The sequence below is a fragment of the Pseudophryne corroboree genome, chromosome 6, assembly GCF_028390025.1.
Source record: "Pseudophryne corroboree isolate aPseCor3 chromosome 6, aPseCor3.hap2, whole genome shotgun sequence".
Classification (NCBI taxonomy): domain Eukaryota; kingdom Metazoa; phylum Chordata; class Amphibia; order Anura; family Myobatrachidae; genus Pseudophryne; species Pseudophryne corroboree.
Window position 1 is genome coordinate 319,235,639 of NC_086449.1, and position 24,163 is coordinate 319,259,801.

Below are 24,163 nucleotides of genomic sequence, written 5' to 3' on the forward strand. Positions count from 1 at the left end.
ATCATTTTGGCTTAGTGAAACAAATAAAACCGATCGGAGGCGGCGTGCGTTCCAGCGGCCGAGCCACTTCCGGTCAGTGAACCGCATATCCGGTCACGTGTCACGGAAGTCAGCAAAATACAGCAACTTCCGGTCCGCGACCCGCACATCCGGCACTCAGTCACGGAAGTAAACAGGACGCAGGACGCATAGTATACTTAATCGGAAACCTTAAAGCAATATCCCCATCATTTCCACCACATAGGCCCATAATGTGGCGGCCAAATGTACACATAGATAAATGTTAAAAATTCAAGTGATAATAAACAAAGTTATTGTAATTAAGTACAGTATCCAATTATAGTGTTAAATAAGTGTCCATGGGGATCCAATAGACTACCTAAGCCAAGTAATATGATCAATCTATTTTTCAAATACTTGATATTTTTGAAGAAATCAAGGTATCCATGTTCAAGAGAAAGTTATCATATTTTAACCAAGCTGTAAAATAAAACAAAAGTTAGTGAAGCCACAGACTATTACAACAAGAGTAGACAGACCGCAAAAAGTAAAAAATTAAAATAAAAAATGAAAAATAAAAATAATGAATATAAAAGTCATGATGTTGAGTTCCAGATTTAACCCAAATATATGCCATAATGAATGGCATCATTAAGTCCCCGTGGTCGAATGGTGTCAAGATGAAAAATCCAAGAGGCCTCCTTTTTAAGAAGCATTTTTGCACGATCTCCACCCCTTCTTGGAGGATCCACTCTGTCAATTATCATACATCTCAATGATGCCAGTGAATGTCTGGCCTCAATAAAATGCCGGGCCACAGGTTTGTCAGAGGTACCGTCTGTGAGTGCCGACCTGATCGACAGTCGGTGATTTGCCATTCTATCACGAAATGGACGTATAGTCTTGCCGACATATACTAATGAACACGGACAAGTTAAGATATAAACCACGAAATCTGACGTGCAGGTCACCCTTTTTCGTATATAGATTTTCTTGCCAGTGTGTGGGTGATGAAAGAATTTACCCACCATCATACCCCTGCATGTCGTACAGTTGATGCAGCGGTAACATCCTGGTTTACTTGTATTTAACCATGTATTAGTAGGTGGAACTTGTGTCCTGTCAGGTAACATGAGCAAATCTTTCAAATTTTGTGCTCGTTTGAAACTCACTAAAGGTTTTTTAGGTAACCTCTTAGTCAGAGACGGATCAGACTTGACAATAGGCCACATCTTATGGATGGCATTGCGTATGGTGGATCCAGCCCCATCAAAAGTGGTCGTGATCACAAAAGGATTATCCTTCTTCAGTCTGGTGGAATTACCCCTTTCAAAGATATCTCTGGCTTTATCCAGACATCTATTGATGGTTCGATCATCATATCCACGTGTAGAGAACCTCTGTTTCATCTCATCAAGTTGGCATAATGCAGTCATAGGATCAGAATTATTACGTAAAACTCTCAAAAATTGAGAGATAGGTAAATTCTGTTTGAGCGGTCCTGGATGGTAACTATCAAAATGTAATAAAGAATTGCGGTCTGTCTCTTTCCGGTATAGTCTGTAGCCATAGCCCAGTTCTGTGGTAAAGACACTAACATCCAAAAATGAAATTAAATGATCACTAGATTGCATGGTAAATCTAATAGGTGAATCCAGAGCGTTAAGTTCTTGAATCATCAATTGTAGGGATTGTTCAGTACCTCTCCATAGCAAAAAAACATAATCTATAAACCTACGGTAGAAAGCGATACTATCCCCAAACAGCGGGACTATATTCTCAGTCTCATAGGCATCCATAAATAAATTAGCATATGAGGGCGCTATATTACTGCCCATAGCGGTGCCCGCTGTCTGGAGATAGTACCGCTCACCGTATCGGAAGTAGTTACAGGTAAGTATCAGTTCAAGTAATTCAATCAGAAATTCAACCGGAGGAGAACCCACATGATGTCGGACAAGGACCCGTCTCACAGTCTCAATACCGGCATCATGTGGGATCACTGTATACAGTGAGGTAACATCCATGGTAACCAATAGGTCACCAGGTACATGTGGCAATGAGTCCAACAGTTCTAAAAAATGACCCGTATCACGAAGATGACTCTTAGTATGTTGCACACAAGGTTGTAAAAACGTGTCTAGGTATTGTGCTATCGGTGAAAACAAAGAATTGCGGGCCGAAATTATGGGCCTGCCTGGTGGTCCATCAAGGGTCTTATGGACCTTCGGTAGGAGATACAAAATTGGACAAATGGGATATTCTGTTCTAAGAAATCCTGAGATATCTTCATCAATCCACTTGTTGTTAAGAGCTAAGTCCAATAACTTATCCAATCGTGTTTTAAAGCTCAATACCGGGTCACAATCAAGTAACCTGTATGTTCCAGTGTCAGCTAGTTGTCTTAATGCCTCGGTGTGGTAATCAGACGTATTTAAGATTACCACTGCTCCTCCCTTATCAGCTGATCTAATTGTAATCGTGGGATTTTCCCTGAGGTTAGTTAATGCCTGTTTCTCTAAGGGAGTAAGGTTATATCTGATTCTACCTTGTTTCCCAAGTGATTCTTTAATGTTATCATCTAGCATCCGAGTAAAAGTTTTAATACTAGGGTTATAGGATACAGGGTCATAAGTGCTCTTTTTCTTAAATGGTTTCATAACTCCAGTGCTATCAGAGTTTTGATCAAACTTTTCAGCAAGTCTAAGTTTACGTCCAAGTTTATATTTATCAATAGACCAGTTAAATTCATTAAATCTAGGTGTAGGGACGAAACTAAGACCCTTTGACAGCAAACTCGTTTCAGGCTCAGTGAGAGTATGTGAAGATAAATTGATTATCGATTCTTTTAGTTCTTGTTTTGTTTCTTCTTTTCTTTTGAATTTGCCCCGCCGGAGGTGGGGCCTTCTGCGTTTAAATTAGAGTCACCTAGCCGTGAACGTGTATTAGCTCGAGGAAGTGGAGGTCTATTGGCTAATTGTGAATCAGAAGAGTCTCGTTCAGAAGAGGAGTTGCTGTCAAGCTGTGAATGATCAAATCTCTGTCTGGAATTTCTAAATCTAAATGGTACAGGGTTGTCACTACCAGTAAGCCACCGGTATACCCGGTGTTCCTTATAGTCCCTGTCTACTTTCTCTAGTTTAGTCCTCTTAAATGAAACCAACTCCTTCCGATATTTATCGGTCTGTTGTTTAAGTTTAACCATCCACTGTTGGGAGGTATCTGACTGTAGTGTCTCTACAGCGCCGGGACGGAACTGTGCAATCTCACTCCGTATCTTTTTTAAGTCAGCTCCTACTTCCTCTATTACTAGAAGAAGCAAATCAAAGGAACATTTATTGAGAACAGAGCACCACCTGCTACAGAAGGTCGGATTACTTCTACCAATAGTAGGTATGTTTCTCAGGCGAAAACCCCGGGGAATCTGCTTTTTACGAAAATAATCCGATAAAAACTGACCGTGTAGCAGGAGGTCCACTTCTCTTTTCTCTAAATTAACCAACTTGTGATATGTATCAATTAAATTCTCAGCTGGAAGTTTTTCAAAGTCACTGAATTCAGATAATACACGTTCAGCATCATCATCAGTAAGAGCTAATAAATCATGTTCAGCAGCAAATAGCAATTCGGTAGATACAAGATTCTCCATTAATGCAATCAATGCTAATTATATAGATCTATAGCATATACTGTCTACTACCACAGATCTGGGCTTTAATCAAAAAGGTTTTTAATTGTCAGAAAAAATCAGAACAAAAAATAAAAATAAAAAATAAATAAAAAAGTTACAAAAATAAACCAAAGTCAGCATAGGAAAAAAGCTGAATCCCTTTACTTATAGACACCAGAGAACAGTCTGTCCACTAGACCAAACAATCTTTAAATATAATAGGTAAATAACATCTTGAGGAAATTTGCACAAATTTCTGAGGGGTGCCGGACCGTGTATGCACAAGGCAGTTCAAATCAATATAAACAATCCATAGGGTCCACACTCACATAATCCATAGTCATGCTGGGGTGCATTTCCAATTAAAGATAACCAGCAGGTTATAGTTCCAAAATAGCCATAAGAAGGGGAAGCACTCACCAGACTTGTTAAAAGGTAGATCCTTTATTTCAAAACATGAAGTCAAACAGCTACATCGACGTTTCGGTCCTATCTGGGACCTTTGTCAAGATACAAACATGGTGCAGTGTCCAGATATTTATACCCATAGAGGTATAGATTGATCATATTACTTGGCTTAGGTAGTCTATTGAATCCCCATGGACACTTATTTAACACTATAATTGGATACTGTACTTAATTACAATAACTTTGTTTATTATCACTTGAATTTTTTACATTTATCTATGTGTACATTTGGCCGCCACATTATGGGCCTATGTGGTGGAAATGATGGGGATATTGCTTTAAGGTTTCCGATTAAGTATACTATGCGTCCTGCGTCCTGTTTACTTCCGTGACTGAGTGCCGGATGTGCGGGTCGCGGACCGGAAGTTGCTGTATTTTGCTGACTTCCGTGACACGTGACCGGATATGCGGTTCACTGACCGGAAGTGGCTCGGCCGCTGGAATGCACGCCGCCTCCGAGCGGTTTTATTTGTTTCACTAAGCCAAAATGATCTGTTTTGATGATTGTCTGTTGGATATTAAGCATGTATATAACCCATATGGTTGATTTTTTCCCTATTTCATCTATAGAATTAGATATATTCACAATGTTTAACATCAATGGGTGTTTCCCACCTGATTGGTGGGAGGGAACCTCTATGGGTATAAATATCTGGACACTGCACCATGTTTGTATCTTGACAAAGGTCCCAGATAGGACCGAAACGTCGATGTAGCTGTTTGACTTCATGTTTTGAAATAAAGGATCTACCTTTTAACAAGTCTGATGAGTGCTTCCCCTTCTTATGGCTATTTTGGAACTATAACCTGCTGGTTATCTTTCATTGGAAATGCACCCCAGCATGACTATGGATTATGTGAGTGTGGACCCTATGGATTGTTTATATATATATATATATATATATATATATATATATATATATATTTTTTATTTTTTTTACTTATATATACTTTAATCCTTTTCGTAGTGATCCTCCTCTCGCCCCCCCCCCTCGCAATGGTATTACTCGATCCTTCTTCTTTTTCTTCTTTCTCTCTTTCTATTTCTCATACTTTGTCCTCTAACGGTTTGACTTACCGTCCTTTGCGAGGACACTCTCCTCTCTCCATAAACAAAATGGATCACTCAGTTGATTGTCATGACTTAGCCGCATTGCATATTATTTTAGCTATCTGAATGTATTTCGCTATTATGTACATTTCTTTGTATTGCACTATGATCTCTTTAATAAAAAGTTTATTAAAAAAAAAAAGTGACCTGCTCTCACTCAAAATCGCCCAGTGTGTATGGGTCTTAAGACTACATGGTCTCTGGCATATTTCACATACATTTTTACGCAGCATTGCTCACATAATAACTGAGACCAAACTATGACAATATGATCTTTATGTGCTTTGGCTACACTGAGACACAGTGACCCACCAAGGTCAAAATTTAAATGGGACCTCCAGTAAGTTTCTCATGGACCTTGTTTTATGGTTACTTCTCTTTATAATAACCTAGACAATGAGATATTCTGCAGTTTTATTATAAAAAGGTTATGCATAAGAATGTGAAAACTGCACATAAAGTAACACAAATCTCCAAAAACCAGTATAAAAAACCAGTATAATTACAAATGTAACATGTGCAGTGAGAGTTAGATTTGGGTGGGTTATTTTGTTTCTGTGCAGGGTGAAATACTGGCTGCTTTATTTTTACACTGCAATTTAGATTTTATTATGAACACACCACACCCAAATCTAACTCTCTCTCTGCACATGTTACATCTGCCCACCCCGCAGTGCACATGGAGGGTAATTCAGAGTTGATCGCTCGCTAGCAGTTTTTTGCAGTCCAGCAATCAGATAGTCGCCGCCTACAGGGGAGTGTATTTCAGCTTTGCAAGTGTACGAACACAGGTGCAGCCGAGCTGTACAAAAAAACTTTGTGCAGTTTCTGAGTAGCCCAGGACTTATTAAGCCACTGCGATCACTTCAGCCTGTCCAGGCCCGGAATTGACGTCAGACACTCGCCCTGCTAATGCTTGGACACGCCTGGATTTCCCCAACCACTCCCAGAAAACGGTCAGTTGCCACCCACAAATGCCTTCTTCCTGTCAATCACCTTACGATCGGCTTGTGAATGGATTCTGCGTAAAACCCATCGAAAAGCAACGATTCGCTTTGTAGCCGTGTGACACACCTGCGCATTGCGGTGCATACGCATGCACAGTTCTGACCTGATCGCAGCGCTGCAAAAAACGCTAGCGAGCGATCAGGTCTGAATGACCCCCTTGGTTTTGCCCATTAGAGAAAGATTTTGCTTTTGCGATCCATGCTGAGTTAGGCCATAAGTTAGCAGGTGGCCACATCATTTTCCTCTCACAATGTAAGTTTACTTTCTGCTGCTGGGTACACTGGGCTCCACAAGGAAAGACATAGGGGTGTAGAGTAGGATCTTGATACGAGGCACCAACAGGCTGAAAAGCTTTGACTGTTCCCAGAATGCATAGAGCTGCCTCCTCTATAACCCCGCCTCCCTGCACAGAAGCTCAGTTTTGTAGTTGGTGCCGCAGATAGCAGGCACATAACAGAGGGGCTGCGCTGGGCAGCCCTGATAAGAGCTTTTTAGAAGAAAAGTGAAGACTTCAAGGGCAGCAGCAGTGTGTATATGTCTTTTGACATTCACTGCTGCAGCTTTATCTCTCCCCAGCGGCGCTGTACACTCCCGAGCCCTGGTTGCCGGGTAACTACAGCAGGAGGCTCCGGTTTTCTTCCATGGTCAGGCACACACGACGGGGGGCTCTCCGGGATCGCGTGGCCGTGATTCGGGAGGTGGTGAGTGGGTCACGCTTGCGGGACCCGTACTTTATAGCGATCCGGAGCTGTCAGTGGGAGGCGGGCCACGCGCGCTGGCGGTGGACACTGTGGCAGTACAGGCGATCCCACTAGATCACCAGGGCATGGGTGCAGGTCAGGTTTTCTCTTAAAACCATTTTAATAGTAGCCCACAGTACCCGGTGGTTTTGCCAGCAGGTGGATAAGGCCCTCCCCCAGCCCCAGGGCGCCATTTCCCGCAAATGTTCCCGCCCTGGAGCTGCATATCTGTCTCTTCCTCACTCCCTGTCAGTGTCTGGGTGCCATTTCTCTCAGCTACACTGTTCCTGGGACTGCTTGGGCAAATCCTCCTGTGTAAAGCCGCCTGGTTGTCAGCGCTGTGACTTTACATGACACTTAAGTATTCTACCTGCCTATTAGACAGTGTTAGTTAAGAAAGAGTGCATTTAGTCAGGGTTTTCTAGTACAATTACCCTGTGATATACAGTACATCCAGTTCTCACTGTGCAGTGTTATATCTATTGACTACATAGCTATATAAGCTGGTCCAGTGCAGTATTATTGTTAGTACTAACCTCTGCATTGTACAACTGTGACTATATGTGTGTGCATTAGCTTGCTGAGTGGTTTCCATTTTATGTCTCTCACTCAACTTGCTATCCCTATATTCTATAACCTGAGGGGGCTTGGTGCGTAAGGTTTTATAATAATATAGGATATTCACAAGATATACTCTAATACGTATTTTTCTCTGTGATTTTAGTCACCATATCTCTCCTGTATCCCTGCTTGTGCTGACTACACTGCGCAGGGGTTTGGGTAAGAGGTATTGTGCTGCTGCCAATTGTACTGTGTTACCTGATACTGCAAGTTATATCATGTCTGCTTCTGAGGGTAACGGTTCTGGGGCAGAACACACTGCAGGTGTTGCTGAAGCCACAGATCCATATGAGGAGAATATAGCAGCTGGGGGCTCTGGTTCTGGGGGCTCCTTACCCCCCAGTGGGACTGCGGCAACGGAGGTCCATAATGACCCACCGTGGGCAGCTTTTTCCACGCTTCTGCATATGTTAGTTAATAAACTAACACCCCCTATGGGACCCCCTATGCCGGTGCAACCGTATGTGGTCCCTGTAGCTAACCCACCGTGGGCGGACAATTTATCTGCTCTGTTGAAGACGTTGAACCAGTCCCTGACTACTAAAAAGTCTGACCCTCGCTCGCCTAAGCCCAAGGGGTCCTCTAAGCGAGCTCTTATCTCCTCACAATCCACTGCTGTCACTGACACCTCGTCTGATGAAGATGGCACTTACACTGACCCCACAGATTCTGACTCAGATACTGCTGATGGGGAGGGTGGTTCACATGTGGATGTTCCTGATCTTTTGGAGGCTATTAAGTTGATTTTACATATTACGGATGATCCCGAGCCATCCGTCCCTCCTAAGAAACCAGATAGGCGTCCCTCCTAAGAAACCAGATAGGTTCAAGCGTTAGAAGGTGGTTAAACAAGTTTTACCTCACTCTGACCACCTAGTGGATATACGTCAGGAACCCTGGGAAAACCCGGGTAAGAAGTTTGTGCCTCAAAAGAAGATGCTGGCTCGCTATCCCATCACGCCAGAGCTGTCTAAAAATTGGGAAACGCCTCCTCAAGTAGATTCACATGTGGCTAGGATGGTGGTTTCCTCAGCTCTACCTGTCACTACCGTCACGTCTCTGAAAGAGCCTACGGATAAACGTGTGGAGGGTTGTCTGAAAGCGATTTACACCCTCACGGGTGCTGCACAAAGGCCCACTATTGCAGAGACATGGGCTGCAGAGGCTATTGAAGCATGGGTCTTGGAGTTAGAAGCTGAAATCTCTTCTGACCATGCTAGACAATGCTTGTCATATATTGTCACAGCTTCTCGCTATATTAAAGAGGCGGCTTCTAATGCCAGTATCCTAGCAGCCAAGGCCTCTACTACATAAGTCCTGGCTCGCCGGATTTTGTGGCTGAGATCCTGGTCTGTGGATCTGGTCTCTAGAAAAACCCTGGAGGTACTCCCTTTCAAGGGAAATATTCTGTTTGGGGAGGACTTAAATAAGATTGTGGCTGACTTGGCTACTGCCAAAACTGCCTGTCTGCCAAGTACCGCTCCTTCTGTGTTGAAGGCTAAAGGTACTTCCTTTTGCCCGTTTCGTCCTTCAGGTAAAGCAAAAGGTCAGGCGTACAACAAGCAGGCCCGCACTTCCAAACCTGGTAAGCCAAAGCCCAAAAGAGCCTGGGCGGCCCGTCAGACAGCTTCCAAGACCGATAAGCCTACCGCATGACGGGGCGGGCCTCCCCCTGGGGGATCCCAGGGTGGGGGGCCGGCTTCTAGGGTATACCTAGGAATGGTTGAAGACCACTTCAGATGCCTGGGTACGGGAAGTCGTCACTCAAGGTTACGCCATAGCCTTCAAAAACCGACCCCCTCATCGATTTTGGACCAGACAAAGGCAAACACTCTACATTCGGTGGTACAGACCCTCCTGGATTCCGGAGTCGTAGTACAGGTGCCTCTTGCGCAGAGGGGCAGGGGGTACTATTCTCCGCTGTTTCTAGTCCCGAAACTGAATGGGTCCTCCCGGCCCATTCTCAACCTCAAGGCATTGAACAGGTTTGTGAAGGTTTCCAAGTTCCGTATGGAAACCCTTCGCTCTATAATTCTGGCCTTGGAACCTGGGGACTACATGGTATCCCTGGACATACAGGATGCTTACCTGCATATTACTATAGCAGCGTCACATCAGCAATACCTGAGGTTTACGATTGGCAGCCTCCATTACCAGTTTTGGGCGTTACTTTTTGGTTTAACTACGGCTCCGCGAGTCTTCATCAAAGTTATGGCGGTGATGACGGTGGTACTCCGCCGTCAAGGGGGCAGCATACTGCCGTATCTGGATGACTTGTTAATCCTGGCAAATTCACCAGAACTTCTCCTACGTCATCGGGATATGACAGTTCAGTTTCTACAAGCCCACGGGTGGCTCATCAACTGGAAGAAATCCTCCCTGGTCCCTGCTCAGAGCATAGTGCAACTGGGAGCGCTATTGGACACTCACAACCAGAGGATGTTCTTGTCTCAGGAGAAAGTCGTGAAGCTTCAGGACAGGATTCGTTGCTTCCTTTCTCGTCCGCAAGTGTCGATACATTCGGCGATGCAGGTGCTCAGCCTCATGGTATCAGCATTCGACATGGTGGAGTATGCTCAATTCCATTCTCGCCCCCTCCAGAAGCTAATTCTAGCCAAGTGGGACAGCCTGCCTCACTGGATCAGGTCTCACATGATCTCATTGACTCCGGAAGTCCGTCTGTCGCTGCTCTGGTGGCTCCAGGACCGACAATTGTGCAGGGGCCGTCCATTCTGGATATCCGACTGGGTCCTGTTGACGATAGATGCCAGTCTAAGAGGTTGGGGCACGGTGCTGGAGCAACACTCCCTTCAGGGTCGGTGGACCAAGGAGGAATCTCTCCTCTCGATCAACATTCTGTAATTGCGGGTGGTCTTCAATGCGTTGAACCTGGCCCAGCATTTAATTCAGAACCGTCCTGTTCAAGTACAGTCAGACAAAGCCACCATAGTGGCTTACATAAATCATCAAGGCGGCACTCGAAGCTGTTTGGCAATGAAGGAAGTCTCACGGATTCTACATTGGGCGGAACGCCATCTACCGGCCATATCGGCAATATTCATTCTGGGAGTCCTGAATTAAGAAGTGGACTTTCTCAGTCATCAGGATGTACATGCCGGCGAGTGGGGCCTCCATCCAGAAGTGTTTCAACTCCTAGTGGAAAAGTGGAGCCTTCCAGACGTAGATCTGATGGCATCTCGACACTATCACAAGGTTCCGGTCTTCGGAGCACAGACAAGGGATCCTCAAGCAGCATTTGTGGATGCGCTGGCGGTGCCGTGGAGGTTTCGGCTGCCGTACGTGTTCCCTCCGGTGTCACTCCTGCCCAGGGTAATTCGGAAGTTCAAGCAAGAAAAAGGAAATCTGCTTCTCGTACCTCCAGCCTGGCCCAGACGGCACTGGTTCTCAGACCTGCAAGGCCTATCGTCAGAGCGTCCAATTCTACTTCCACAACGCCCAGACCTCCTCGTTCAGGGCCCCTGTGTCTAACAGGACCTAGCCCGGCTGTCTTTGACGGCATGGCTCTTGAAGCTTCCATCTTAAGGGTTAAAGGGTTTTCTGAGGTGGTCATTCAAACTATGTTGCAGGCCCGGAAACCGGCTTCGGCTCGGATTTACTATAGGGTCTGGCATTCTTACTTTGTTTGGTGCGCATCTAACGATTATGACGCTTCCAAGTTTAGTATAGCCAAGTTGTTGGCTTTTCTTCAGCAGGGCCTGGACTTAGGCTTGCGTCTGGCCTCCCTCAAGGTTCAAATATCTGCCTTGTCGGTGTGGTTTCAGAGAAAAATTGCGACCTTACCTGATGTGCATACCTTTACTCAGGGTGTGTTGCGTATCCAACCTCCCTATGTCCCGCCTGTGGCTCCTTGGGACTTGTCGGTGGTTTTGGAGGCGCTACAAGAGTCTCCGTTTGAACCTCTTGGTTCAGCTGATCTTAAGTGGCTTTCCCTTAAGGTCGTGTTTCTGCTGGCTATTGCTTCAGCTAGAAGAGTGTCGGATTTGGGTGCCTTGTCCTGTAGTTCCCCATATCTGATATTTCACAGTGACCGGGAGGTTCTTAGGACTCGTCCCGGATATTTACCTAAGGTGGTTTCTTCGTTCCACCTTAACCAGGAGATTATGGTTCCGGCACTTGTTTCTCCTGATCTGTCGCCCAAAGAGCGGTCTTTGGATGTGGTACGGGCTCTCCGTATCTATGTGAAGAGAACTGCTTCTGTTAGGAAATCTGATTCTCTCTTTGTGCTGTTTGGATTTCACAAACGGGGCTGGCCTGCTCACAAGCAAACTTTGGCCAGATGGATTAGAATGGTGATTGCACATGCTTCTGTGAGGGCTGGTCTCTCAGCTCCTGCTCACATTACAGCCCATTCTACTCGGTCTGTTGGACCTTCTTGGGTGGCCCGCCGTGGTGCGACCCTTGAACAATTGTGCAAGGCGGCTACGTGGTCCTCCGTAAACACGTTCATAAGGTTCTAAGCCTTCGATACTGCCGCTTCCCAGGATGCTTCCTTTGGACGCCGGGTTCTTGTGCCCGCTACAGTGCGTCCCCTCCCATAAGGAACTGCTTTAGGACATCCCCTATGTCTTTCCTTCTGGAGCCCAGTGTACCCCGCAGCAGAAAACGAGTTTTATGGAAAGAACTTACCTTTGTTAAAACTCTTTCTGCAAGGTACACTGGGCTCCACAAGGTGCCCACCCTGACGCACTTAGCTTCTTTGGTTTGGTATGGCATTAGCCGCTGACACTTCTTCTGTCGTGAGGGTATGGTCTATGTGGCTACTAACCATTGTCGTCTCTTTTCCTGCTACTGCATTGGGCTGGTTAACTAAAAACTGAGCTCCTGTGCAGGGAGGCGGGGTTATAGAGGAGGCGGCACTATGCATTCTGGGAACAGTCAAAGCTTTTCAGCCTGTTGGTGCCTCGGATCAAGATCCTACTCTACACCCCTATGTTTTTCCTTGTGGAGCCCAGTATACCTCACAGAAAGAGTTTTAACAAAGGTAAGTTCTTACCATAAAACTCGTTTTTACTAGAATTGTCATCAGTTACCGATTTTACCTATGGCAGCACCCCTAGTAAAATTTGCCACCTCAGCTCATGTCAGTGAGTCACATGCAGTTCGTGAGACTGCACTGGCAACACTGTGACTGGCAGTGACTTCCTATTGAAAGTCCTACCTGCCAGTCACCCGCATAACAGGCAGTCCCATTAGGAGGTGTTTCGTTCCTCTAGGACTGCCAGATCGGACTGTGATTAGCAGAAAGCTGGCTTCCTGTAGATAGCCATTACCTGGCTTTCAACAGCTCTAGCTGGCTTCTTTCAGATGCAAAAATATTTGCTCTTACATTTACAAATTGCATTTATTATGCCCCATTATTCTGAAAAATAGGCCATAACTGAGACATAAAATATATTTGATCGTATCCATGGATGTGGTATGATAAGTTGGGTTAAATTTACTAAGGTGGGAGGTTTTTTTAGAACTGGTGACGTTGCTCAGATTCTGCTTAACATTTATCTAGCTGCCTCTAGAAGATAGTAGATATAATCTGATTGGTTGCTATGGGCAACATCACCAGTTCTAAAAAAACTCTAACCTTATTTTATTTATTTATTACCAGTTATTTCTATAGCGCACACATATTCCGCAGCGCTTTACAGAGAATAATTGGCCATTCACATCATTCCCTGCCCCAGTGGAGCTTACACTCTATGGGCCTAATTCTGAGTTGATCGCTGCAGCAATTTTGTTAGCAGTTGGGCAAAACCATGTGCACTGCAGGAGGGGCAGATATAACATGTGCAGAGAGAGTTAGATTTGGGTGGGGTGTATTCAAACTGAAATCTAAATTGCAGTGTAAAAATAAAGCAGCCAGTATTTACCCTGCACAAAAACAAAATAATCCACCCAAATCTAACTCTCTCTGTGCATGTTAGATCTGCTCGCCCTGCAGTGCACATTGGCCCTCATTCCGAGTTGTTCGCTCGCAAGCGGATTTTAGCAGATTTGCTCATGCTAAGCCGCCGCCTACTGGGAGTGAATCTTAGCATCTTAAAATTGCGAACGATGTATTCGCAATATTGCGATTACACACCTCGTAGCAGTTTCTGAGTAGCTTCAGACTTACTCGGCATCTGCGATCAGTTCAGTGCTTGTCGTTCCTGGTTTGACGTCACAAACACACCCAGCGTTCGCCCAGACACTCCTCCGTTTCTCCGGCCACTCCTGCGTTTTTTCCGGAAACGGTAGCGGTTTTTCACACACGCCCATAAAACGGCCTGTTTCCGCCCAGTAACACCCATTTCCTGTCAATCACATTACGATCTCCAGAACGATGAAAAAGCCGTGAGTAAAATTCCTAACTGCATAGCAAATTTACTTGGCGCAGTCGCAGTGTGAACATTGCGCATGCGCATTAAGCGGAAAATCGCTGCGATGCGAAGATTTTTACCGAGCGAACAACTCGGAATGAGGGCCATGGTTTTGCCCAATTGCTAACAAACTTGCTGCTGCGATCAACTCAGAATTACCCCCTATATTCCCTATCCCTACCAGTATATTTTTAGATTGTGGGAGGAAACCGGCTTACCTGGAGGAAACCCACGCAAGTAAAGGGAGACTATACAAACTCCACACAGTTAGAGCCATGGTGGGAATCGAATCCATGACCTCAGTGCTGTGAGGCAGTAATTACGATGTCGACAGGTTCTGAATGCTGACAGTCTGAAAGTTGACATGGCCTTTAGGCCAACAACAAATAGGTTAACATTCCAAAATGTCAACATAGGTAAAAGGTCAACACATTCATAATGTCAACATTTAACATGTCGACACCAGAATGTCAACATACAGTTTTATGCTTATTTTAGCCTAACACTAACTCTAAATCTAAACTCTAAATTTAAAAATAAACCAACATCTCTATGTTGAATGCCGATATATTGGTTGTCGACCTGAAGTCAGTATTTACTCTGCACAGAAACAAAATAACCCACCCACATCTAACTCTCTCTGCACATGGTATATCTGCCTCGCCTGCAGTGCACATGGGCCCTCATTCCGAGTTGATCGCTCGCTAGCTGCTTTTAGCAGCATTGCACACGCTAGGCCGCCGCCCTCTGGGAGTGTATCTTAGCTTAGCAGAATTGCGAACGAAAGATTAGCAGTTCTGCTATTAAATATTTCCCTGCAGTTTCTGAGTAGCTCCAGACCTACTCCTAGATTGCAATCAGCTCAGTTCATTTAGTTCCTGGTTTGACGTCACAAACACGCCCTGCGTTCGGCCAGCCACTCCCCCGTTTCTCCAGCCACTCCTGCATTTTAGGCTGACACGCCTGCGTTTTTTTGCACACTCCCGGAAAACGGTCAGTTACCACCCAGAAACACCCACTTCCTGTCAATCACTCACCGATCAGCAGAACGACTGAAAAGCGTAGCTCGGACCTGTCTAAAATTGCATAATTTTGTGTGAAAATACTTAGCGCGTGCACCCTGCTGCCCATATGCATGCGTAGAATTGGCCATTTTTAGCCAGATCGCTATTCTGCTAAAAACGGCAGCGAGCGAACAACTCGGAATGACCACCATGGTCTAACAAATTTGCTGCTGCGATCCCTTTGAATATTACTGAAGATCATTGTATAAATCTAACCAGTATTTTTTCCTGCAAGAGATGGAGCTGCTAAAGACAGTGATGTGTGATCAGGTGAGGAAGGGGAGGAAGAGCCTCTCCTGACATACTCCAGTATACTCCAGAGTTTTGACCTTAATAATGATTAAAAAGAATGCAAAGAATAAATTATGATTATCTTCTTTGTATTATTTTAACAATTTTTTACAGTCAAAACTCTGGAGTATACTGGACTATGACAGGTGAGGCTCTGCCTTCCCTGCCTACCTTGTCTGCACATCTCTGATCAAAACTCACCAAATTTACAGCAACATATACTGCTGCACCTGTGTATAATGCCCACATGAGCCATTGGGTTCATACATATATATGGTAGAGATGTGCACCGGAAATTTTTCGGGTTTTGTGTTTTGGTTTTGGGTTCGGTTCCGCGGCTGTGTTTTGGGTTCGAACGCGTTTTGGCAAAACCTCACCGAATTTTTTTTGTCGGATTCGGGTGTGTTTTGGATTCGGGTGTTTTTTTCAAAAAACCCTAAAAAACAGCTTAAATCATAGAATTTGGGGGTCATTTTGATCCCAAAGTATTATTAACCTCAATAACCATAATTTCCACTCATTTTCAGTCTATTCTGAACACCTCACACCTCACAATATTATTTTTAGTCCTAAAATTTGCACCGAGGTCGCTGGATGACTAAGCTCAGCGACCCTAGTGGCCGACACAAACACCTGGCCCATCTAGGAGTGGCACTGCAGTGTCACGCAGGCTGGCCCTTCCAAAAAACACTCCCCAAACAGCACATGACGCAAAGAAAAAAAGAGGCGCAATGAGGTAGCTGTGTGACTAAGCTCAGCGACCCTAGTGGCCGACACAAACACCTGGCCCATCTAGGAGTGGCACTGCAGTGTCACGCAGGATGGCCCTTCCAAAAAACACTCCCCAAACAGCACATGACGCAAAGAAAAATGAAAGAAAAAAGAGGTGCAAGATGGAATTGTCCTTGGGCCCTCCCACCCACCCTTATGTTGTATAAACAGGACATGCACACTTTAACCAACCCATCATTTCAGTGACAGGGTCTGCCACACGACTGTGACTGAAATGACGGGTTGGTTTGGACCCCCACCAAGAAAGAAGCAATTAATCTCTCCTTGCACAAACTGGCTCTACAGAGGCAAGATGTCCACCTCATCATCATCCTCCGATTCATCACCGTGTACATCCCCCTCCTCACAGATTATCAATTCGTCCCCACTGGAATCCACCATCACAGCTCCCTGTGTACTTTGTGGAGGCAATTGCTGCTGGTGAATGTCTACATGGAGGAATTGATTATAATTCATTTTAATGAACATCATCTTCTCCACATTTTCTGGAAGTAACCTCGTACGCCGATTGCTGACAAGGTGAGCGGCGGCACTAAACACTCTTTCGGAGTACACACTTGTGGGAGGGCAACTTAGGTAGAATAAAGCCAGTTTGTGCAAGGGCCTCCAAATTGCCTCTTTTTCCTGCCAGTATACGTACGGACTGTCTGACGTGCCTACTTGGATGCGGTCACTCATATAATCCTCCACCATTCTTTCAATGGGGAGAGAATCATATGCAGTGACAGTAGACGACATGTCCGTAATCGTTGGCAGGTCCTTCAGTCCGGACCAGATGTCAGCATCAGCAGTCGCTCCAGACTGCCCTGCATCACCGCCAGCGGGTGGGCTCGGAATTCTGAGCCTTTTCCTCGCACCCCCAGTTGCGGGAGAATGTGAAGGAGGAGATGTTGACAGGTCGCGTTCCGCTTGACTTGACAATTTTCTCACCAGCAGTTCTTTGAACCCCTGCAGACTTGTGTCTGCCGGAAAGAGAGATCCAAGGTAGGTTTTAAATCTAGGATTGAGCACGGTGGCCAAAATGTAGTGCTCTGATTTCAACAGATTGACCACCCGTGAATCCTTGTTAAGCGAATTAAGGGCTCCATCCACAAGTCCCACATGCCTAGCGGAATCGCTCCCTTTTAGCTCCTCCTTCAATGTCTCCAGCTTCTTCTGCAAAAGCCTGATGAGGGGAATGACCTGACTCAGGCTGGCAGTGTCTGAACTGACTTCACGTGTGGCAAGTTCAAAAGGTTGCAGAACCTTGCACAACGTTGAAATCATTCTCCACTGCGCTTGAGACAGGTGCATTCCACCTCCTATATCGTGCTCAGTTGTATAGGCTTGAATGGCCTTTTGCTGCTCCTCCAACCTCTGAAGCATATAGAGGGTTGAATTCCACCTCGTTACCACTTCTTGCTTCAGATGATGGCAGGGCAGGTTCAGGCGTTTTTGGTGGTGCTCCAGTCTTCTGTACGTGGTGCCTGTACGCCGAAAGTGTCCCGCAATTCTTCTGGCCACTGACAGCATCTCTTGCACGCCCCTCTAGTTTTTTAAATAATTCTGCACCACCAAATTCAAGGTATGTGCAAAACATGGGACGTGCTGGAATTTGCCCATATTTAATGCACACACAATATTGCTGGCGTTGTCCGATGCCACAAATCCACAGGAGAGTCCAATTGGGGTAAGCCATTCTGCGATGATCTTCCTCAGTTGCCGTAAGAGGTTTTTAGCTGTGTGCGTATTCTGGAAAGAGGTGATACAAAGCGTAGCCTGCCTAGGAAAGAGTTGGCGTTTGCGAGATGCTGCTACTGGTGCCGCCGCTGCTGTTCTTGCGGTGGGAGTCCATACATCTACCCAGTGGGCTGTCACAGTCATATAGTCCTGAGTCTGCCCTGCTCCACTTGTCCACATGTCCGTGGTTAAGTGGACATTGGGTACAACTGCATTTTTTAGGACACTGGTGAGTCTTTTTCTGAGGTCTGTGTACATTTTCGGTATCGCCTGCCTAGAGAAATGGAACCTAGATGGTATTTGGTACCGGGGACACAGTACCTCAAACAAGTCTATAGTTGGCTCTGCAGTAATGATGGATACCGGAACCACGGTTCTCACCGCCCAGGATGCCAAGGCCTCAGTTATCCGCTTTGCAGCAGGATGACTGCTGTGATATTTCATCTTCCTCGCAAAGGACTGTTGGACAGTCAATTGCTTGGTGGAAGTAGTAAAAGTGGTCTTACGACTTCCCCTCTGGGATGACCATCGACTCCTAGCAGCAACAACAGCAGCGCCAGCAGCAGTAGGCGTTACACGCAAGGATGCATCGGAGGAATCCCAGGCAGGAGAGGACTCATCAGAATTGCCAGTGACATGGCCTGCAGGACTATTGGCATTCCTGGGGAAGGAGGAAATTGACACTGAGGGAGTTGGTGGGGTGGTTTGCGTGAGCTTGGTTACAAGAGGAAGGGATTTACTGGTCAGTGGACTGCTTCCGCTGTCGCCCAAAGTTTTTGAACTTGTCACTGACTCATGATGAATGCGCTGCAGGTGACGTATAAGGGAGGATGTTCCGAGGTGGTTAACGTCCTTACCCCTACTTATTACAGCTTGACAAAGGCAACACACGGCTTGACAAATGTTGTCCGCATTTCTGTTGAAATACTTCCACACCGAAGAGCTGATTTTTTTGGTATTTTCACCAGGCATGTCAATGGCCATATTCCTCCCACGGACAACAGGTGTCTCCCCGGGTGCCTGACTTAAACAAACCACCTCACCATCAGAATCCTCCTGGTCAATTTCCTCCCCAGCGCCAGCAACACCCATATCCTCCTCATCCTGGTGTACTTCAACACTGACATCTTCAATCTGACTATCAGGAACTGGACTGCGGGTGCTCCTTCCAGCACTTGCAGGGGGCGTGCAAATGGTGGAAGGCGCATGCTCTTCACGTCCAGTGTTGGGAAGGTCAGGCATCGCAACCGACACAATTGGACTCTCCTTGTGGATTTGTGATTTCGAAGAACGCACAGTTCTTTGCAGTGCTTTTGCCAGCTTAAGTCTTTTCATTTTTCTAGCGAGAGGCTGAGTGCTTCCATCCTCATGTGAAGCTGAACCACTAGCCATGAACATAGGCCAGGGCCTCAGCCGTTCCTTGCCACTCCGTGTGGTAAATGGCATATTGGCAAGTTTACGCTTCTCCTCCGACGATTTTATTTTAGATTTTTGAGTCCTTTTTTTACTGATATTTGGTGTTTTGGATTTTACATGCTCTGTACTATGACATTGGGCATAGGCCTTGGCAGACGACGTTGATGGCATTTCATCGTCTCGGCCATGACTAGTGGCAGCAGCTTCAGCACGAGGTGGAAGTCGATCTTGATCTTTCCCTATTTTTGGAACCTCAACATTTTTGTTCTCCATATTTGAATAGGCACAACTAAAAGGCACCTCAGGTAAACAATGGAGATGGATGGATACTAGTATACTTATGGATGACGAGTGACTGCCGACACAGAGGTAGCTACAGCCGTGGACTACCGTACTGCGTCTGCTAGTATAGACTGGATGATAATGATATAAAAAATATATATATATCACTACTGCAGGACAGGTATATATTATATAATGACGGACCTGCTGGACACTGTCAGCAGCAGACTCCTAAACTATTAGTATGAAGAAGATAGAAAAAAAAAACCCACCACAGGTAGGTATACAATTATGGACGAGCACTGCCGACACAGAGGTAGCTACAGCCGTGGACTACCGTACTGCGTCTGCTAGTATAGACTGGATGATAATGATATAAAAAATATATATACAGGTTGAGTCTCCCTTATCCAAAATGCTTGGGACCAGAGGTATTTTGGATATGGGATTTTTCTGTATTTTGGAATAATTGCATACCATAATGAGATATCATGTTGATGGGACCTAAATCTAAGCACAGAATGCATTTATGTTACATATACACCTTATACACACAGCCTGAAGGTCATTTTAGCCAATATTTTTTATAATTTTGTGCATTAAACAAAGTGTGTCTACATTCACACAATTCATTTATGTTTCATATACACCTTATACACACAGCCTGAAGGTAATTTAATACAATATTTTTAATAACTTTGTGTATTAAACATAGTTTGTGTACATTGAGCCATCAAAAAACAAAGTTTTCACTATCTCACTCTCACGCAAAAAAGTCCGTATTTCGGAATATTCCGTATTTCGGAATATTTGGATATGGGATACTCAACCTGTATATCACTACTGCAGGTATATATTATAATATAATGAATGACGGACCTGCTGGACACTGTCTGTCAGCAGAATGCGTTTATAGAATAAAAAAAAAAACACCACACGAGTGTTTAACTTTTTCAGGCAGACAATATACTGGTGGTCACTGGTCAGTCACACTGGCAGCAAAAGTGTGCACTGTTATGTACTCCTGCTATAACTGCTCCCCAGTCTCCCCCAGAATTAAGCTGTGTGAGCAGTGAGCACTTAGCACAGTCAGATATACATAGATGATATTATCATGCAGCACACTGAGGCTGAGCACAGATATGGTATCATTGGTATGTGACTGTGTATCGTTTTTTTTCAGGCAGAGAACGGATTTTAAATAATAAATAAAACTGGTGGTCACTAGTATAACTATCAGCAAAACTCTGCACTCTCTGAGTACTCCTAATGCTCCCCAAAATTACTAAAATTAAATTACTAGTAAATCAAGTGTCTCACTCTCTATCTAAACGGAGAGGACGCCAGCCACGTCCTCTCCCTATCAATCTCAATGCACGTGTGAAAATGGCGGCGACGCGCGGCTCCTTATATAGAATCCGAGTCTCGCGATAGAATATGAGCCTCGCGAGAATCCGACAGCGGGATGATGACGTTCGGGCGCGCTCGGGTTAGCCGAGCAAGGCGGGAAGATCCGAGTCTGCCTCGGACCCGTGTAAAAAGGCTGAAGTTCGGGGGGGTTCGGATTCCGAGGAACCGAACCCGCTCATCTCTAATATATGGGTGTTAATCTAGCTCTGATACTACCCAGTGCCTCCCCAGCCATTTACTTCACCGCACGTCACTCTGTCACTAATCGTTAACACCACGTGTGCTATGCTTTCTTTTTTTTTAAATTCAATCATTTTTATTAGTGTTTTGAGTTAAAACTAAACAAAACGATCAATAAACAAAAAAACATTCAAAGAAATGATTTGTTTGTAGACTTTGCGTTTGCCAATAAACAAACTCAGAGATAAACGGGTAAGCAATATACTGCAGGATATATCTTCATAGTATATAGCCATAGAACTTATCATGCATCAGCAATGTTAATAAAAATTGGGGGGGGGGGGAATAAATAAATAAATTGAGCAAGGCATTGTGATAAGAAATACAACGCATGTTTACAACAATCATACGCACACATATAAGTTCACATATATACGTGCTTGGGCAAGTGAGTGACTGGTCCATGGGCTGCCAGCTACCCTCGAAATGTAGGAGACTAACCAGAAAGTGGTGAGATATTATACATCTAATAAGTACAAATGATTCACAACCCACACCTCCAACACTGGATATAATGTGATATGAGGTGCCAGGAATTCAGGTACGTCGACGTGTAGAGTAAGGAGACTCAAGCCACTTCCCCCAAAAAGAAAAGTACTTAGATTCGGCCTGTCTGGCTTGGTATACAAATTTCTCATGTGCTGCCGTTTCATTAACTAGAGAAATCCAAGATTGCAGCTCCGGGGCTTCACTGGCCAACCAAAGTCTAGCAATGCATACCTTAGCTAGGCCACATAAATTTAGTATATAACGTCTGCTAGCGGAGTCAAGAGCCTCCCCTTCCACAGCCGACAAAACACACAGCAGGCGTAAAGACAGAGGTAGGGATTCCAGTCACCACTAACATTGATAGCACCACTCCAAAATAGTGCTACCAGAGGGCATAACCAAATCATTTGCCAAAAATCAGCATCCAGATTCCCACACTTAGGACACTTCGTGGTATGACTACCCTCAATATGAAACAATCGACATATACACTCTATGAATTATAAATAATTGTATCTGCTGATATCTAATGGTGGTAGTAGAGGAATGAAGTGAGCCTAAGGCGCATTCCCATGTCTCATCCGTAATAGGTTCCAAATCTGATTCCCATTTATTTCTAAGGGAGGACAGTGGATGTGAGGGATGAGCCTGGAGTATATGCAGATAAATAACATACTAAATTTCCATGCCCTTGATTTTGTAACAGAGACTTAACAGGAGAATCAACAAGTGTTGGGGGGACTTTAGAGAACTGTGCATTTATTGCATGTCTCAACTGCAGAAATCGATAAAAATATGAGGTGGGCATACCATAATCATGCTGGAGTTGTTGGAAAGACTTAAGCACAGCACCATTATATAACTGCCCCAAAGATAGTACACCCCACTTTCCCCACACTTCTCTCGGTTGTAATAAGGATAATTCAGGGAAACCAAACCGGTTATCTAATGGGGTATCTGGGTCTATTCCTTGACCTTGTAAAACAGAGTGTACCAGCTTCCAAATAAGAATAGCTTGTTTTATTAAAGGAATTGTAGACATTTTGGTATTTCCGCAAATAAGCATCTGTAGGGCTGTGCCACTTGGATATTCCAGAGATATCATTTGTGAGGGAAGAGCCAGATTATCAGCATCATGCACCCAGTCCCAAATATGCGCCAATTGTGCCGCATAATAATAACATTTGAAAACAGGGAGAGCCAAACCACCTAACAATTTTGGTCTAGACAGAGTCAAGCTTTACACGCGCTCTTTTGTTTGCCCATACCAAGGACGACAGTAAACTGTAAATTTGTTTAAATATTTTCTCAGTGATATACACAGGTAATTGCTGGAGAATGTAGAGAAGTTTGGGCTGGTAGACCATTTTGACCAAGTTAACCCTGCCCGTGACAGTCAGAGGCAGCTTCCCCCAGATCTTAACTTTAGAACGAAGATAGGCTATCTGTGGTGTAATATACAGAGAGGCATATTCACGAGAATCATTCGACATCCAAATACCCAAGTACTTAAATGAGTCTACCCACTTGAGTGGGAGAGAGATCAGAGGAGTCCCTGGGATCTTATCTCTAAGCGGAGTAATACAGGACTTAGCCCAATTAATTCTGCGCCCAGAATAGCGTCCAAAGGTATTATTCATATCCAAAATTATGGGCATAGAATTAGCATAATCATCCACTAACAAAAGTAAATCGTCTGCGTATAAAGCTATTATATCTTCCCTGGCTCCCACTGGTGTGCTATGCTTTCTAGTGTTCAAGTCATTATGCTGATGGCATTTCATTCCAAACAATTTATGTTACTGACCTGTGTGTTTTTCTGATAGAGCTCTGGATTAATGTCATGCCAGCTTGTAAAAGGTTTAAGTCCAAAGTATTCTCTTGCATTGTTATAGCTACAAAGCCCAAAGTCTCTTCCTCGTTGGATGCTGAAGGAAATGTAGTCAGCTCGGGTGTATTTCAGAGATCCATACCAATAATCTGTCATTTGAAATCATGATTAAAAACCATGTAATCCAAAATGTGAAGTAAAAATGACTTTAATTTTTTCTTGCATTATAGAAAGAAAACAAGCTGTAACCACATTTATATAACACTAAAATCACTGTAGTTTCCTTTAGATTGTAAGTATAAGATGCCTATTCATTATTACTAAGGGGTCTGTTGAGTTGTACTGTGTGCTCAAGGATACATTACTCCTGTAATGCTGCTTTCAGTAAAACACGCTTGCCTACTCTTTCTAGGTAGATCCTGAGGAGTTCTTCGATGATCAATACTTCCAAATCTTGCCCACATCTCCCAACAATGTCATGACATTATTCACTGTGAATCATGTAAACATGACTCCGCACGCCATGGTTTAAGTAATTGAATCACAATTTGTGATGTCACATCCTTGTCCTACCCATTTTGACTTTCCTTTCTTTGTATCTCCCAGAGATAAAGTACAGTAGGTATTGGAAGTATGC

The 24,163-nt window shown here is 44.6% G+C and overlaps 1 protein-coding gene across 1 annotated transcript in view; it reads right to left on the reverse strand.

Moving 5' to 3' along the window:
- The window catches only part of LOC134934547 (dual oxidase 1-like), a 435,381-nt gene that overhangs the window by 202,950 nt on the left and 208,268 nt on the right, over nt 1–24,163 (reverse strand). Inside the window, exon 12 of the mRNA XM_063929968.1 lies at nt 23,503–23,675. Within this exon, the coding sequence (XP_063786038.1) occupies nt 23,503–23,675 (173 nt within the window). The remainder of the gene's footprint in view (nt 1–23,502; nt 23,676–24,163) is intronic.